Source organism: Bombina bombina, chromosome 2 (genome assembly GCF_027579735.1).
Source record: "Bombina bombina isolate aBomBom1 chromosome 2, aBomBom1.pri, whole genome shotgun sequence".
In the NCBI taxonomy this organism is placed as follows: Eukaryota; Metazoa; Chordata; class Amphibia; order Anura; family Bombinatoridae; genus Bombina; species Bombina bombina.
In genome coordinates this window covers 689,525,101-689,545,005 of record NC_069500.1, presented here as the reverse complement: position 1 = coordinate 689,545,005, position 19,905 = coordinate 689,525,101, and the positions used below count along the sequence as shown (strand labels likewise).

Below are 19,905 nucleotides of genomic sequence, written 5' to 3'. Positions count from 1 at the left end.
TGTGCAGATCGACTGTATTGGATACTGTATAGGAGAGAGGTCTTATAATTGGTTAGGTGCTGTGTACGAATCTTGGGTTAGGGTATCTGGGAGCCAGATTGTGTTATATTTATCTTTCCAGTCCGCCCATGTGAGTTCAAATAACTCTGATGTATTAAGTGAATTTAACATATCTTTTTCCATAGTATATAGATATGCCATTGTGTTTAAAATGTGAGGCCATTTTGGGGGAAGATTCCTTTTTCCAAGATCGGGCTATATTAGTTTTGATAGCTGAAAAGAGGAAACTGCATAGTAAGCTATGATTTGCTGGGAGATTGTGTAAGCCCAAATGTAAAAGAGCCGTAACAGTGTTCTTGAAACTTAAATCTTTATTTTAGAGAGAGCTAACAAACACGAGTTCCAGATGGGTTTAACTTTTGAGCATTCACATCATATATGGTGTAAGTCACCTAGGTGACCGCACTTTTGCCAGCAGAGAGGGGAAAATCACGGAAACATTCTAGCTAATCTTGTGGAGACATAGTACCAATGCAATATAACTTTATAATATGTCTCAAACATGGTAACACAGCGTAGAGTTTTTTTTAGTTAATGTAAGTGTCCATTGCCATATATGAGATGGGGGTAGTGACATTTAATAGAGAGTCCCATCAGTAAAGGTGAGGTGCTAATAATAAGTTATAGTGTGTGGAGAGTGGTTTATGTATCCTGTGGCCCCTTTGCCAGATGGGCTCCCAGGGGGTGAGGGGGCGAGAAGATTTGGGGACAAATTCCCAACTTGTAATTAAGCTCTTAATCCTGGTGAATTCAAAATTGAGAAAGGGGGTGACAGCAGTAGGATTTTTTGATTGTTCCAGGGTGACAACTTTGTCTTGAGATGTAATTTACCAGAAGTCAGAAACTTGCTTGATACCTAGTCTTGCCCATTTATTTGGTGAGTTTTTTGTCAGACCTGTAAACAGGCCGGCAATGGAGGTGATGGGTGACGGATGTGGGGGCTATTAAACAGCGATGGCGAACCTTATCCCATACAGAAAGACATTCAAGGACTATAGGGTTCGTGATTCTAAGGGGTTCTTAGACAATGAGTTGGGGTCCAAATTAGGTCCCTGTGGTGTATCTGAAAGGGGAGTGAGGCTTGTTCAATGTCTCTCCACTTATCATAGGATTGTATTATGCCCCATTGGGAGATATGCGTAAGCATTGCTCCTTCATAATATTTCACAATCGGCAGGTAGGCCAAACCTCCAAAGTGAGTGGGGAGTTGTAGAATTTTGTGGGAAATTCTAGGGGGTTTGCCATGCCAGATAAATCTGGAGAATTCACTTTGGAATTGTAGTAGTAGATGTGTAGGGACTCTGAGTGGAAGGCATCGGAATAGGTACGTAAGTGTAGGCAGAGATGAATTTATGGTTCTATTTGTGTTTCAGGGTTCGTAAGTCAGCTAATAAGGGGTGATAGTTATCCTTGATCATCTGTGATGTGTTCTTTTGTCCAAGTGAAATTATATGTTTCTTTAAGTTTGTGTATATATTCTCAGTTGTAACCCCAGCAGTATACCTCAGTTTTAGTTTTATTGAGTTTGTAAAAGGATAAGTTCCCGAATATCTCAAGAATGTCTAACAGACTGGGGATAGTGCATGCTGGGTCAACTGAGAATATGGTGACATCATCAGCAAATAGCACAATTTTATGTGTTCTTTGCCAAATAGTGTGATTCAATCTAACTGTTTTTCGGACCGTATCTGTTCAGTCCAAGGGTTCAATCGCCAGGGCAAACAAAAGGGGGGGATAAGGGAAAACCTTATCTCGTTCCATTAGAAATTGTGAAAGACGAAGATTGGAAGCCCAAACCTTTCACTTTTGCTGTTGGCGTAGAGTATAAGGCTTGAATAGCAAGGAGAGTTGTTTAAGGAAATTTTAAAACATCTAGGGTTTCCCATAGATAGGCCCATCTCACCCAATCAAAAGCCTTCTCGGCGTCAAGAGAGACGATCGGGAAGGGTTTATTCATTCCTGTGGATTCACAGATTATATTGATTAGATGCCTGTTGTTATCTGGTCCTTCCCTATTGTGGATAAACCCCACTTGATTTGAATTTATCAGGCTAGGTAAAAGTTTGCAAATACGGTTTGCCCAAATCCTAGAGTAAATTTTAATATTGACATTGATAAGTGAGATGGGTCTATAGTTGGAGCACGGTGATGAATCTTTATTTGGTTTGGGAATCTTAACAATGGTGGCCTCCAAGAACTCTTTTTAAAAGCTACCTTCTTCCTGAGCTAAATTGAAGAATCTGAGGAGTAAGGGGGATAATTCCTGAAGGTATGTTTTATAGAAATGGGCGGGGATTCCATTTGGCCCAGGAGCCTTAAAGGGCTTCAGATTTTTTAGAACCTGCTTAATTTCAATTAAAGTAAAGGGGGCAGTGAGAGTTTCTTGCTGCTCATTAGTGAGGGTCGGTAGGTTTAGTGAGTTTAGAAACATATAAATATTGTGTGGAGGAGTAGGATTTGGGCATTCTGTGTATTCAATGTTACCTCATTTAGAATAAAGGTCTGCAAAACTATTGCCAATTTGTGATGGCATTCGGAGGGTCTCGTGACCTTGTAGAATTTGGTGGATACGAGAGGTGCTAGTTTGATGGCACAATTTAGTGTCAGCTTTGTTACTCTTGTGATAAAATGTTTGTTTAAGTCTGGCCAGAATTTGTTGTGATCTACGTAGCTCCAATTGGCTAATATGGGTTCGTATAGCAGTAATTTGTGCTAATGTGTGTTCTGAAATATTAGAACAGTTAGAAGACTCAAGAGCCCTAAGTTTATGTGCCTGGGCTAAAGTGAGTCCAGCTAACTTTTTCAAACGGGCCTGTTCGCGAATAATATAGCCTCTTATAACCGCATTAAAAGTGCCACAAAGTGTATCATCCTTAGTCCGGGAGTTATCATTTTGCTGGATAAGTTCAGTCATGTCCTGTCTTAATTCTTCCCTGAAAGGGATGTCTGAGAGAATGTTATGGGGTTAACTCCAGGAATTCTTATTTTAGAGCTGTCAGTAGACTGTAGGTCAGCTACAACTTGGTCATGGTCTGACCAGGGGCAGATTGAAATATGGGTTTGTTTGATTGAGTTTAGAGTTTCATCGAGGCAGAATATATGGACAAGTCTAAAGTATGTTTTGTGCGAGTGTGAATAGTGGGTGAAATCCTATCTTTTGGATGAAGCGATTCCAAACGTCATAATACCAAAATTGGGCCATAATGGTTCTAAATTTAAGAGATATGAGTTCAGCTTGGGGGGTTTTCTTAGTGGGAGTCACTGTTTTCCTGTCAACTTTGCTATCCCAAGTCATGTTAAAGTCACCTGCTAGGATAACCTTACCCTGTCTGAACTGTTCCACTACCTGTAGGATTTTCCTAAGATATGTAGATTGATGTGTGTTGGATAAATAAATCGAGACTAATGTGTACAGTATGTGATCTAACTTACATACTAGGATGGTATATCAGGCTTGGGGGTCCTTAATTACCTGTATTTGTTCAGCTGTCAGTTACTTATGTATCATAATAGCTGTCCCCCACTGTTTTTCATAAATGGAGAATGTTCAATGGTGGTGTAACCATGGGAATAGAGTCTATGAGGTGTATCTGACTGCCAATGGGTTTCCTGAAGAAACATTACATCTGGGAACTGATTACCTCAAGTATGATTCTGTGCCAACCCTGCACCATAAATAAGTAAACAGTGAGAGTAGAAAACCTGGTCAGCTGAATTTAAAGATTAGAATAACATGTTTCTCATTCATTTTCCCAGTTAATACCAGACCAGAATGTCATAAAACAACTAAACAGGGCCTGAGTTTATGGCAGAAGGGTGTGAGGCCTAGAAGGTTCCTTGTTTGGTAGGATGTTTTGCCTCTTTGATCTTTCGTGTTTAATGGACCATTCAGGTGCAGATGCACTAATTTCAGCTGTGATGTAGATTGAGCCTGCGGAGCTTCGTTTTGAAGGCCCCATTGCAGCAGAAGGGTGTTGCCTTGAGGCAAGGTGGATACTACATGTGTCTGGTTATCTTTGGAGATTATTAGTGGGGTAGCCCCATCTATATTTTATGTTCGCTCTTTGAAGTACTGAAGTAATTGTCTGAAATTGTCTGCGTTGTTGCAGCGTATGTGCAGATAGATCAGGTAGCAGCTGAATGACTTTAAACTTCTCTAAAACCTCTGATTTTCTGAAGGCAGCTTGCTTTAGTTTGTCCTTAAATACAAAGCTGTGGAAGCGGACAATCACATCTCGTGGCTTATCCTGTGAGACTGTTCTCGGACGTAGTGCTCTGTGAGCTCTTTCCATGGTGGATGTCATACCCTCAATGGGGCCTAAGAGTCCACTGAAAAGTTCCATCAGGTATCCCTGGAGATTGGACTGTTGTACATCTTCTGGAACCCCTCAAAACCTAATGTTGTTTCTGCGGGCCCTATCTTCAAGATCCGTTTGAATTCAAGTTGTATTAGTTGATCAGCCAGGGATTCTGAATATTATAAGAGAGGCGTTTGGGTCTGTAGCCATATCATCTTGTTTCCTTTCTAGGATATCTACTCTCTCACCTATTTCCGAAATATGTCTTTCCTTAGCTCAGCAAAGCTCCTCTGTATCTCTTGGGTGATACAGCGTGTTTGCAGAGCAAGCATTTTCTTTAGTGTTGTTTCGGTGATGAAATTCTGAGATTGTGCCGGAAGGTGCAAACTAGAATGAGAGCCTTCTCCTATGGATTCCGAATCACTGAGGCCTTCATTAAACCCCTCTTCAAGATCTTTAGGTGGTTGAGAGAAGTGATCAAAAACCGTCTTTTTGATATTTGTAAGGGTTTTCCCCTGTCTTCTGGAAGTGTGAGGCATTTTCCAGTTAAGAGGCACAAGTGGAGTGAGTTCAAGCTCAGTATTTATGACCAGGGGTATGGTGTCTGAATTACGTTTAGTTGACAAAAAATAAGTTTCCTAAAGTAGGATGATGTCCTACTTTAGGGGTCAGGAAAAGCAGACCCAAATATGTGGGGAGGGGGGTAGTTCAGACTATATAGGTGTGGTTGAAAAGTCTGGGGAGCTTTAGGAATATGCCAATTAGCTAACCAGAATAAAGATTTTCACCCAATGTGGGAGATCCTATATGCTAAATCTGGAGTTGATAAAGGGCTAGCACCAGGGAGACACCCCAGAGTAGGGCCAAAGCACAAACCAACACAACACAGTAATATGATATATATATATATATATATATATATATATATATATATATATATATATATATATATACATACATACATATATTCACCCAAAGTATTGGTTCAACCGCCTCTCTATAGGACAGAAATACCACTGGCCCAAATGGATTGTGCCAATGGATATTTCGGGCTTAAGTAAGTGGACCAAGCAGGCCTCAGAACAACATAAATGGAGGGGGAAACAAAATTAGTACATTGGTTTCAAGAGATGTGTTATATCAACATTTCAGGTTAACTCAGAGAAAAATTACTACTTGTAGATAGAATTGAGGCTTAGGCCCCTATTTATCAAGGGCTGGCGGACCTGATCCGACACTGCGGACCTCGCTGAATACGGTGAGCAATACGCTTGCAGTATTCAGCATTGCACCAGCAGCTCACAAGAGCTGCTGGTACAACGCCGCCCCCTGCTGACTCGCGGCCAATCGTCCGCCAGCAGGGGGTGTCAATCAACCCGATCGTACTCGATAGGGTTGATTTCCGGCGATGTGTGTCCGCCTGCTCAGAGCAGGCGGACAGGTTAGGGAGCAGCGGTCTTTGTGACCGCTGCTTCATAACTGCTGTTTCTGGTGAGCCTGCAGGCTCGCCAGAAGCACGGGGCCTCAAGCTCCAATCGGAGCTTGATAAATATGCTCTGTAGTTTCAACTTAACTAAGCCTATTGTTAGTATGAAGAGTTCTAATGTAGAACTAATCTTTGGGGAGAGTATTAGTGAAAGACCAAAATTAGAGCCTATCTCCCACCTCAGGGAAGAAGTGTATATGACCCAAATGGAAGGGAAAATGGAAAGGGGAAGTGACCCACCTAGACTAGCTAGGCAGGAAAGGGGGAGGTGGAAAGAGGTCCAAGCAAGAGTAGACTAAGGTTAGTTTCAGATACAATAAAAAGCAAACCACAAGTTATGCATATCAGAGTAAACATCAGCAAATGCTTTGGCTTACAATACTGTCAGTAATAACAATGTTGTTTTAACTAGCACATACAAAATACAATTCTGCATGGTGTCTTCGTATCCACAGTTAGCAGTTTGTGCTTGGCATGATACAAGTGCTGTGGATTAGTCTCTTTAAGGGTCAGATATTTACTTTGGTGATGGGTAGAGAAATTCAGGAAAGTCCATAAGACTAGATTTCATCCTCTTAGTAAGCACGCGAGGAGCTTTTGTATGTAACAGATGTAAGACACTTAGGTGTGGGTAATGATGTTGGGGTAAGTTCGGACCCTGGTTTCCTGGAGTCTCACAATCTGAGATGCACTACTTCGAGTAGTAAAAGATTTCCAGCAGGGAATATGGAGGTTGTTAATGTGCCCTCAGATTTTTATAGAGATTGGCCCCTAGTTAGTGTCCTGAGGATATGTTAATGGAGTGAGAGAAAGGCTAAAGGCTGTATAGCTCCAGCTTGTGTGCTATGCATTGTGTAAAGTGTGGGTCTCACCAGATAATCAGAGAGATGTCAGCATTCCAGAAATGTCCTGAACGCAGCAACTGTGTGGATTCCTCCAGGTGTTGGGAGCTAAGCGGGTTCTCCCCAAGGATCTCAGGGGTGCTGATCTGTTTCACCTATTCCCACAAAGCACAAGTAAATGCTGCAGCTCAGTGTCTCCAAAGCTTTTTTGCAGGCTGTGGAAACAAGATGGCAGCTGTTTGCGCCACTCTGTACTCTGCCACTCCATACTCTGCCGTTCCACACCGACTTCTTCAGTTTCACTGGGTGTGGCATTGTCAGGACTTTTCCCTATTGTCCGATTCACCTAGCATTCATCTTCCTAGGTGGCCCTTGAGGTCCGATCAACTCTCTAGGCCTTAGCTAACTGTCTGTGACAGCTACTCTGTACTACCTAGGCCGCGGGGTCCCTAGCTGATGGTGCCAATCTGGTTCTCGGCCTCCCTCACATCTCAGCTCGCAGCCTCTTCCCCAAGTGCCTACCACAGCTCTGGAGCGGAGCCCCGATCCTCTGGAGTGTTGGCTTCGGATAGATGCAGGCGATTTTGAGTGGTCGGCTGTTAAGCAGTTTCTCAGACCGCGTCTGCTCAAGTCAGGCATCTAAATTGCTCTCAGGATTAGTGGTTGTAAGGAAAGTGGTTGCAGTAGTTGCTCATATGACACTTGCTTCAACTTGCGTGACTTTGCCTTTAAGAGAATGAAAGCATAAGACACTTGCACTAACTTGTGTGACTTTGCCTTTAAGAGAGTGTGCCTTTAACAGAGTAAAATACATTAATTAATTTCAAGTAGATGACACTGAATTTCACTAAGTCATGCTACAAGTGGTAAACAACTGATGGATACTAATGATAAGAAGTCAAAACCCAGACAGAACAAGGGTGTAACCTTGGCAGGGGTCACTTACTGACATTAAGGAACATCTTGATAACACATTAGTATAGGGGCTAATGCCTAGGTAATATTGTTAAAAGATTAATTATTATTAATTGCAATAGGCTAAGTAATAAAGCCATTATGATGTTTAGCTATTAATTATATCTATGGAAAGATTGTTGAAACTATTATTGATGTATTTGACAGAAGTAACTGCATAAGACCACATAATCAGATGTGTAATATTAGACAGAAAAACATGAAAGATGACGGCATTGGAGTTTAGGAATACGTCAGAGATAGTAGCTGGGCATGCCCTGATAAGCTTGGGTGAGGCTAAGGCAGACTGGCCAGATGCCTTGGGTCACAGCCAACCTCAGAGGGAGCGGCCTTAGGGTCTGTGGATTTGCGCCAAAACTTTTACGTAAGTGAACAGTATAAAGAAGGGTACCTGTGGGCAATCTGATCAGTGTATTTTTCAGTGTATTTTTGAGACCGGTGACCTGTAGATGGACGCATCTTCAGTGTTGTTTTTCCCGCTGATCGCCTTTTTTCTCCTGATCCAAGATTGCCCAGATGTCCCCTCCCATTGCGCCCCAGAAGCGGCAGGATAGGATGATGCAACCCGAGATCACGGTGATGTATTATTTGTTTGTTTGAAACTAGCTAGAATTGTTTTAGTGGTAATATAACATAAGATTGTTATCAGTCGTTGCCGCAGGGCAACTAAACTGTAACCGAAAGCTGCATAGATGATTGTATAAGTAATGCAATTGCATAAAGTGTTATAAGCATGAACAGTTTGTGGTATTTTGTTTCTATAATTATGTGCAGAATAAAACCATTATTGTTATCATAAGATTGCAGAAAACCTGTGTCAGTCATTTTCCTTGCTGAAAAGTGATATATGATAACATCATATCCTGAAAAGAATCTCATAACAGTGGTCGATCTCCAAACTCAGGCTTTAGAGTATGTAAGGTGCCCAGATAGTTCCCTCTGTAACACGGGAAAGTTATCTGTAAAAATAAACTAACTAATTTTTAAGTTTTTGGTGATTTATGCCCAGAGCTCTTTCCCTATACGTCTGCTCAGCTCAATGGTTAACTCCGCCCCCCTAATTTTCCCTATTGGCCTTGCACCCAGAGATGTCTGGGGTTAACTGCCTGGGACTCTGGGGACAGTGCAGCTGCCTGAGTCATATGATGTTTACCCAGTCCACTCTGAGAGTGCAGTCTCCTTACATGTTTTGTATGTGTATATACAGTGGATATAAAAAGTCTACACACCCCTGTTAAAATGGCAGGTTTCTGTGATTTAAAAAAAAATGAGGCAAAGATAAATCATTTCAGATCTTTTTCCACCTTTAAAATAAAATAATATGGTTGCATAAGTGTGCACACCCTTAAACTAATACTTTGTTAAAGCAACTTTTGATTTTATTACAGCACTCAGTCTTTTTTGGTGTGAGTCTATCAGCATGGCACATCTTGACTTGGCAAGATTTGCCCACTCTTCTTTGCAAAAACACTCCAAATCTGTCAGATTGCGAAGGCATCTCCTGTGAACAGCCCTCTTCAGATCACCCCACAGATTTTCGATTGGATTCAGGTCTGGGCCATTCCAAAACTTTAATCTTCTTCTGGTGAAGTCATTTCTTTGTTGATTTGGATGTATGCTTTGGGTTGTTGTCATGCTAAAAAGATGAAGTTCCTCTTCATGTTCAGCTTTCTAGCAGAAGCCTGAAGCTTTTGTGCCAATATTGACTGGTATTTGGAATTGTTCATAATTCCCTCCTACCTTGAATAAGGCCCCAGTTCCAGCTGAAGAAAAACAGCCCCAAAGCATGATGCTGCCACAACCATGCTTCACTGTGGGTATGGGTGTTCTTTTCGTGATGTGCAGTGTTGTTTTTGTGCCAAACATATCTTTTGGAATTATTGCCAAAAAGTTCAACCTTGGTTTCATCAGACCATAACACCTTTTCCCACATGCTTTTGGGAGACTTCAGATGTGTTTTTGCTCAATTTAGCTGGGCTTGGATGTTTTTCTTCGTAAGAAAAGGCTTCCGTCTTGCCGTCTACCCCAAAGCCCAAACATATGAAGAATACAGGAAATTGTTGTCACATGTACTACACAGCCAGTACTTGCCAGATATTCTTTCATCTCCTTTAATGTTGCTGTAGGCCTCTTGGTAGCCTCGCAGACAAGTTTTCTTCTCATCTTTTCATCAATTTTGGAGGGATATCCAGTTATTGGTAATGTAACTGTTGTGCCATATGTTCTCCACTTGATGATGACTGTCTTCACTGTGTTCCATGGTATATCTAATGCCTTGGAAATAATTTTGTACTCTTCTCCTGACTGATACCTTTTAACAATGAGATCCTTCTGATGCTTTGGAAGCTCTCTGCGGACCATGGCTTTTGTGTAGGACGTGACTAAGAAAATGTCAGGAAAGACCTACTAGAACAGCTGAACTTTATCCAGGTTTAATCAGAGACCCTTTAAATTATGGCAGGTGTGTGATGACACTTATTTAACATGGTTTGGAATGTGATTGCTTAATTCTGAACACAGCTACATCCCCATTTATAAGTGTGCACACTTATGCAACCACATTATTTTAATTTTTTGTGTTTACTTCCCTCCACCTTAAAGATTTCAGTTTGTTTTTAAATTGAGTTGTGTAGTTTATAGGTCACATTAAAGTTGGAAAAAGTTCTGAAATGATTTATCTTTGGCTAATTTTTTTACATCACAGAAACCTGACATTTAACAGGGGTGTGTAGACTTTTTATATCCTATATATATATATATATATATATATATATATATATATATATTATATATATATATATATATATATACACAGGCATACCTCACTTTACAGCGATTCGCTAATACAGCGCTTTGTGGAGCTGAAGTTCAACCTCCAAGGATTATGAAATAGTGCTGTAATCATTGTGAGTTTGCGAGAAAAGTGACTGGTACCATTTTGTTATGCGCAGTTCACTCTGTTTACAGCTTTACAGTGCAATCTGTGTCTCAGTGCTACAGTTTGACAAATTTTACTACAGTAATTGTCACTATTTTACAAGTACAGTATTTATTGAATACTGTGCTGTGCTAGTGTTAAACTAAATTTAATGCTATTGCACCCCTAATATATGCTATTTCAAACATGTTTTCAAGTTTTTAAACACACTGGCAAGTGAAAAGAAAGATAAAACTGCTTTGTTTCACTTTAAGGCGGTTTTCACTTTACAGCGGGGCTCCGGTCCCTAACCCGCTGTATGAGCGGGGTATACCTGTATATATATATATACATATATATATATATATATATATATATATATATATATATAATATATATATATATTTATATTTATGTGACCCATAGCTAATGAAAATGTACATACCCTTCTTTACAAATGTAACTTATTACATTTCCAAATGAGAAGTTGTCTCCAGTATTGATTGACTGCTTAAGGATGCTAAATGGATATGGAGGTTGGATACATTATACCCCAAAGGAATAGGAAGCTTAATTTAAACCCCTTATTGTAGATTGATACCCCATGATTAATTAATTTAAATATACATCTTGTCATGTATTCTATATACAGTGTGGCTGCTGCATTTGTATATGGATTCTAGTATGCTTTGTTCCTCAGTTTGTTTTTAGCCTTGGCAAATGTGCATTACCAATAGGGTAATGTAAGGGTTAATGTGTTGTTTGAATAGATCTTGATGTGAATTCTGTAACCACTCACATGTGAAGTGATGCCATTGGTCCATGTTTTATGTTTTTAGAAGAGAGAGAACAGCATATATATATATATATATATATATATATATATATATATATATATATATATATATATATATATATCTTTATGTGATACATATAACCAATAGCTAATGAAAATGTACATACCCTTCATTACAAATGTAACTTATTACATTTCCAAATGTGACGTTGTCTCCAGTAGCGATTGCCTGTTTAACATTAGGTGGAGATCCACAGGTTACCAGCTGACAGGAAGGAGATTCATCACTCCACTTTCCTGAAGCTTCACAGGTCAAAGTTGAAGGGCCTGCAAGCTAAAAAAAAACAATCAAATAATAAATAATTCAAATCTGGCTCTATTTTTGTGTTGTTTACATTAAAAAATACAAAGAATGATAAACAAAATCTTAAAGGGACATTTACTGTAAGTGCAAAAAGAAAATGCCCCAATATGTTAGAGTATTTCATTGTTGTACTATTGCTTGCATATAACTGTGTGTAACTCCTGCCAAGGCATTAAACATATTTCTAAAGTAAGCTCCAGAGAAGATGTGCACTACTGGGAGCTAGCTGAAAATATTTGAAGAGACAATGACAAGAGATGTGTGTAGCCACCAATCACCTAATGATATACATATGTTTTTTAACAAAGAATACCAAGAGAACAACGTCAATATGATAGTAAGAGTGACATTAAATACTCTCTTAAAATTATATGCATTGTTTAATTTTTACTTTCATATCCCTTTAATAGCTAAAAATAGTTAAATATATCAGAAATGTAGCCGCACACCTTTGATAAATTGAATAATTCTGTGCACAAGAAAAGTTTATTTTCATATATACAAGAAAAAATGAACAAAAACATGTTAAATAAACATGCAGCTCTGGTGGGTGCAGAATGAAGTATATCTCAGTGATATTTATGTTATTTCTACCAAGTCAAATCTGCTTCAGCATAAAGCAAAGTCTCTTCCATGCATAATGTGAAACATTCCTAAGGTATTTATTAAAAACTAACATTGAATGACAGAATAGACAGTATACTATTTAAACTGACATTCTTTGATTCATTGAAAAAAAAATGCATATTGTGGAAATGAGAGATGGAATTAGTTTAATGGAATATTCAACGTGTTAATTAAACAAGCAATATCATTGTAGAACATAATTTACCTTGTCAAGTATGTGAAAGGTTCTCAAGAAATACTGTGTTAAAAAAATGCTTCCACTGTGAAATGATAGTGACATCTTCCATCTATTTTACTTAATTTGATGTCAACATGATTTGGGAATCTGCAATTGTTCATGCATCAGCAGAGCATATAGTGAACTGAAGATTGTTGACAATATTATTGAATGTAACATCTAAAAGCCACAGTTAGTTCAGGGAGAATTATGCCCCACCAAGGCACCAATTTAAGATGAATGTTCAGGTCTCTTTAGGGAAGGCCACTTTATTTTATTACAACAGAAAATGCATAAGGTATGCAAGGGTTAAAGTCCAAATCAAGGGCTAGATTACAAGTGGTAGTCCTACATTTGCACACTAGTGATATTAGAATATAGCGGGCACATTAATTTGCCTGCGTATTATAAGTTGAAACTAAACACGTTAGCTCAAGCACAATAGGATTTAACGTGCTTCAAGTTAAAGAGTCAGGGCCTTTACATTGCGGTCTAAAGGTATTGTGTGTTCCCATAGACCTTTTAAATATAATACAAAATATAAGTGCGCAAAGTGGATGCTAAAGTATACAATTAAAAAGGTTTTTTTTTAAATAAACTCAGAATTCTGAATGTTTGACCATGTGCAAAAATTCAAATCTAAAATATTCAAAATGCAGAGAGGCTTTTATGGGTCCTCACACCAAAGGGTTAAAATTAATTCCCATATACTTCGATTAAATTAAATTAAATTAATGGTGAATACAAACATGAAACAAACCACATATGATTAAAATATATATTGTATTTTTTAATGCTTAAAAAATGAAATAAACAATTTGAAAATACTCTTTCTAAAATTATGAATCTAACTTGTAATATCAGTGCACATTTTCATGTGCTGGTATTAAAAAGTAGCGCGCTAATATCGCTTATATTTAGAACTCCACTTGTAATCGGGCCCAATATATTTTAATGTGCACTTAATGTGAACATTTTACATTCCAATGTTCTTTATATAGGGGAAAATGTTATTTGTATTTTTAAATTGATCTTCCAATATATACCTGTATATATTGCTATCCTATAATATAAAAGGCAGAGGGGGATATTTATCAAAGCCTCAACGATGCTGCATTTGCCGGCACCAATATGCTCGCCTAACATCGCGGCCGTGGACCTGAATACGCTCTCCATATTTATAAAACAAAGTCGGCAAAAAGACACGCACCAAGTACGGGACGATGAGCATCGAACTGTTGTTAACTAACAGTCATCGATATTGCTTTTATTCGTCTTTTTAACAACTTTATTTATACCCTGTCACTAAACGCCGCCACTATACTAAAATGTTTAACCCCTACCCGCCGCTCCCCCACACCCCCACACCCAAAATAAAGTTATTAACCCCTAACCCGCCGCTCCCCCGACCCTGCCGCCACCTAAATAAAGTTATTAACCCCTATCCCACCGCTCCCGTACCCCGCCGCTACTAATTAAACGTATTAACCCCTGGCCTCCCACATCACTATGACTAACTAAACCTATTAACCCCTAAACTGTCAGCCCCCCACATCGCCATAAACTAAATTAAACTATTAACTCCTAAACCTAACAAGCCGCTAACTTTAAAATTACAACATCCCTATCTTCAAATAAATTTAAACTTACCTGTAGAATTAAAAAAAAACTATTTTTAAACTATTAATTAACCTACCCTAACTATTATACTACAATTAAATTAAACTACCAATTAAATTAACTAAATTGCCTATAAAAAACCCTAACCCTACTCAAATTATTTAAATCTACTATTAAACATTATTAAAAATTACTAAATTACCACAAAAAAAGACGCTAAATTACAAAAAATAAAAAACACTTAGGCCTAGATTTGGAGTTTGGCGGTAGCCGTGAAAACCAGCGTTAGAGGCTCCTAACGCTGGTTTTAGGCTACCGCCGGTATTTGGAGTCATTCAAAAAAGGGTCTAACGCTCACTTTTCAGCCGCGACTTTTCCATACCGCAGATCCCCTTACGTCAATTGCGTATCCTATCTTTTTAATGGGATCTTTCTAACGCCGGTATTTAGAGTCGTGGCTGAAGTGAGCGTTAGAAATCTAACGACAAAACTCCAGCCGCAGAAAAAAGTCAGAAGTTAAGAGCTGTCTGGGCTAACGCCGGTTTATAAAGCTCTTAACTACTGTGCTCTAAAGTACACTAACACCCATAAACTACCTATGTACCCCTAAACCGAGGTCCCCCACATCGCCGCCACTCGATTACATTTTTTTAAACCCCTAATCTGCCGACCGCCACCTACGTTATCCTTATGTACCCCTAATCTGCTGCCCCTAACACCGCCGACCCCTATATTATATTTATTAACCCCTAATCTGCCCCCCACAACGTCGCCGCCAGCTACCTACACTTATTAACCCCTAATCTGCCGTCCGCACGCCGCCGCCAGCTACATTATAACTATGTACCCCTAATCTGCTGCCCTAACATCGCCGACCCCTATATTATATTTATTAACCCCTAATCTGCCCCCCTCAACGTCGCCTCCACCTGCCTACACTTATTAACCCCTAATCTGCCGACCGCAAAGAGCCGCCACCTACATTATAGCTATGTACCCCTAATCTGCTGCCCCTAACACCGCCGACCCCTATATTATATTTATTAACCCCTAATCTGCCCTCCCTAACATCGCCGACACCTAACTTCAATTATTAACCCCTAATCTGCCGACCGAATCTCGCCGCTATTCTAATAAATGTATTAACCCCTAAAGCTAAGTCTAACCCTAACACTAAATCTAACGAAATAAATTAACTCTTATTAAATAAACTATTCCTATTTAAAACTAAATACTTACCTGTAAAATAAACCCTAATATAGCTACAATATAAATCATAATTATATTATAGCTATTTTAGGATTTATATTTATTTTACAGGTAACTTTGTATTTATTTTAACCAGGTACAATAGCTATTAAATAGTTAAGAACTATTTAATAGCTAAAATAGTTAAAATAATTACAAAATTACCTGTAAAATAAATCCTAACCTAAGTTACAATTAAACCTAACACTACACTATCAATAAATTAATTAAATAAAATACCAACAATTACCTACAATTAAACCTAACACTACAATATCAATAAATTATTTAAATACAATATCTACAAATAAATACAATGAAATAAACTAACTAAAGTACAAAAAATAAAAAAGAAGTAAGTTACAAAAAATAAAAAAATATTTACAAACATCAGAAAAATATTACAACAATTTTAAACTAATTACACCTACTCTAAGCCCCCTAATAAAATAACAAAGCCCCCCCAAAATAAAAAATGCCCTACCCTATTCTAAATTACAAAAGTTCAAAGCTCTTTTACCTTACCAGCCCTGAACAGGGCCCTTTGCGGGGCATGCCCAATAAATTCAGCTCTTTTTCCTGTAAAAAAACACATACAATACCCCCCCCACATTACAACCCACCACCCACATACCCCTAATCTAACCCAAACCCCCCTTAAATAAACCTAACACTAAGCCCCTGAAAATCTTCCTACCTTGTCTTCACCTCACCGGGTATCACACCGGATCCATCCTTGCTCCGATATCTTCATCTAAGCCCAAGCAGGGGCTAGACATCCATCATCCGACGGCTGAAGAAGTCCAGAAGAGGCTCCAAAGTCTTCATCCTATCCGGAAAGAAGAGTAGATCCGGACCGGCAACCATCTTCTTCCAAGGAACCGTCATTCGTCGGGAAGTCGCTGTCGGAAGAAGATGGGTCCGCGGTGGAGGTCTTCAAGATGGAGCCGGTCCTCATCGGATGAAGATAGAAGATGCCGCTTAGATGAAGATATCGGAGCCAGGATGGATCGGTGTGATACCCAGTGAAGTGAAGACAAGGTAGGAAGATCTTCAGGGGCTTAGTGTTAGGTTTATTTAAGGGGGGTTTGGGTTAGATTAGGGGTATGTGGGTGGTGGGTTGTAATGTTGGGGGGGGGGTATTGTATGTTTTTTTTTACAGGCAAAAGAGCTGAATTCTTTGGGGCATGCCCCGCAAAGGGCCCTGTTCAGGGCTGGTAAGGTAAAAGAGCTTTGAACTTTTGTAATTTAGAATAGGGTAGGGCATTTTTTATTTTGGGGGGCTTTGTTATTTTATTAGGGGGCTTAGAGTAGGTGTAATTAGTTTAAAATTGTTGTAATATTTTTCCAATATTTGTAAATATTTTTTTATTTTTTGTACTTTAGTTAGTTTATTTCATTGTATTTATTTGTAGATATTGTATTTAAATAATTTATTGATAGTGTAGTGTTAGGTTTAATTGTAAGTAATTGTTGATATTTTATTTAATTAATTTATTGATAGTGTAGTGTTAGGTTTAATTGTAACTTAGGTTAGGATTTATTTTACAGGTAATTTTGTAATTATTTTAACTATTTTAGCTATTAAATAGTTCTTAACTATTTAATAGCTATTGTACCTGGCTATTGTACCTGGGGGCTTTGTTATTTTATTAGGGGGCTTAGAGTAGGTGTAATTAGTTTAAAATTGTTGTAATATTTTTCCAATGTTTTTAAATATTTTTTTATTTTTTGTACTTTAGTTAGTTTATTTCATTGTATTTATTTGTAGATATTGTATTTAAATAATTTATTGATTGTGTAGTGTTAGGTTTAATTGTAGGGTAATTGTTGATATTTTATTTAATTAATTTATTGATAGTGTAGTGTTAGGGTTTAATTGTAACTTAGGTTAGGATTTATTTTACAGGTAATTTTGTAATTATTTTAACTATTTAGCTATTAAATAGTTCTTAACTATTTAATAGCTATTGTACCTGGTTAAAATAAATACAAAGTTACCTGTAAAATAAATATAAATCCTAAAATAGCTATAATATAATTATAATTTATAATGTAGCTATATTAGGATTTATTTTACAGGTAAGTATTTAGCTTTAAAATAGGAATAATTTATTTAATAAGAGTTAATTTATTTCATTAGATTTAAATTATATTTAACTTAGGGGGGGTGTTAGTGTTAGGGGGTTACACTTATCTTTAGGGGTTAATGCATTTATTAGAATAGCGGTGAGCTCCAGTCGGCAGATTAGGAGTTAATGTTTGAAGTTAGGTGTCAGCGATGTTAGGGAGGGCAGATTAGGGGTTAATACTATTTATTATAGGGTTAGTGAGGCGGATTAGGGGTTAATAAATTTATTATAATAGCGGTGCGGTCCGGTCAGCAGATTAGGGGTTAATAAGTGTAGGCAGGTGGAGGCGACATTGTGGGCGGCAGATTAGGGGTTAATAAATATAATATAGGGGTCGGCGGTGTTAGGGACAGCAGATTAGGGGTACATAGGGATAATGTAAGTAGCGGCGGTTTACGGAGCGGCAGATTAGGGGTTAATAATAATATGCAGGGGTCAACGATAGCGGGGGCAGCAGAATAGGGGTTAATAAGTGTAAGGTTAGGGGTGTTTAGACTCGGGGTACATGTTAGAGTGTTAGGTGCAGACGTAGGAAGTGTTTCCCCATAGGAAACAATGGGGCTGCGTTAGGAGCTGAACGCGGCTTTTTTGCAGGTGTTAGGTTTTTTTTCAGCTCAAACAGCCCCATTGTTTCCTATGGGGGAATCGTGCACAAGCACGTTTTTGAGGCTGGCCGTGTCCGTAAGCAACTCTGGTATCGAGAGTTGAAGTTGCGTTAAATATGCTGTACGCTCCTTTTTTGGAGCCTAACGCAGCCATTCTGTGGACTCTCAATACCAGAGTTATTTTAAAGGTGCGGCCAGAAAAAAGCCAGCGTTAGATACGCGGGTCGTTACCGACAAAACTCTAAATCTAGCCGTTAATTACCAAAAAAAAAAAAACACATTATCAAAATTAAAAAATATATTTACACCTAATCTAATAGCCCTATCAAAATAAAAAAGCCCCACCAAAAAACAAACAAAAAAACCCTAGCCTACAATACTACCAATGGCCCTTAAAAGGGCCTTTTGTGAGGCATTGCCGCAAATAAATCAGCTCTTTTACCTGTAAACAAAAATACAAACACCCCCCAACAATAAAACCCACCACCCGTCCAACGAACCTCCCCAAATAAAAACCGTATCTAAAAAAAACCTTAGCTCCCAATTGCCCTGAAAAGGGCATTTGTATGGGCATTGCACTTAAAAGGGCATTTAGCTCTTTTACCTGCCCAGACCCTAATCTAAAAATAAAACCCACCCAAAAAACCCTTAAATAAACCAAACACTAACCCCCAACGATCCACTTACAGTTCTTGAAGTCCCGCTTGAAGGATCCATCCAGCCGGAAAAGTCATCATCCAGGCGGCAAGAAGTCTTCATCCAGGCAGCCTCTTCTATCTTCATCTGGCGTGGAGTGGGTCCATCCTGAAGACATTCGGCGCGGAGCTCCTCTTCAATACGGTCACTGCCGTAAACTGGAACTTGAATGCAAGTGACTTCATCCAAGATGGCATCCCTTGCATTCCTATTGGCTGATTGGAACATCCAATAGGATGAGCGCTGCTCAAATCCTATTGGCAGATTGGAACAGCCAAAAGAATTTTAGCAGCTCTAATCTTATTGGCTGATTGAAATCTTTTAGCCAATAGGAATGCAAGGGACGCCATCTTGGATGATGTCACTTGCATTCAAGTTCCAGTTTACGGCGGCGACCGTATTGCACAGGAGCTCTGTGCCGGATGTCTACAGGATGGACCCGCTCCGCGCCGGATGGATGAAGATAGAAGATGACGCCTGGATGAAGACTTCGCTGGTTGGATTAAGATAGAAGAGGCCGCCTAGATGAAGTTTAGTCCAGTGGTACTAGAATCTTGGATCCTAGGGAGGTGCGCTTGTGTATGTACGGTGGAAGGACAGAATCCGGCAGCACTCTTGATAGTTATATGTGATGAAATGGATTCTGTGGAGGCAAGGATAGAGAGAGGCGCCACATAGAGTAGTTACTACTCTATGTGGCGCCTCTCTCTATCCTTGCCTCCAAAGGATCTATTTCATCGCCTGGATGAAGACTTCTTGCCGCCTGGATGATGACTTCTCCGGCTGGATAGATCCTTCAAGCGGGACTTCAAGAACTCTAAGTGGATCGTCTGTGTTTAATGTTAGGTTTATTTAAATGTTTTTTTGGGTGGGTTTTATTTTTAGATTAGGGTCTGGGCAGGTAAAAGAGGTAAATGCATTTTAAGTGCAATGCCCATACAAATGTCCTTTTCAGGGCAATGGGGAGCTTAGGTTATTCTAGATATGGTTTTTATTTGGGGGGGTTGGTTGGTCAGTGGTGG

The 19,905-nt window shown here is 38.9% G+C and overlaps 1 protein-coding gene across 1 annotated transcript in view; it reads right to left on the bottom strand.

Annotated features, from left to right (window-relative positions):
• Positions 1-19,905, bottom strand: part of SVEP1 (sushi, von Willebrand factor type A, EGF and pentraxin domain containing 1) — an 802,056-nt gene that overhangs the window by 211,614 nt on the left and 570,537 nt on the right. The window contains exon 37 of the mRNA XM_053702672.1: positions 11,542-11,701. Coding sequence (XP_053558647.1) covers positions 11,542-11,701 — 160 coding nt within the window. The remainder of the gene's footprint in view (positions 1-11,541; positions 11,702-19,905) is intronic.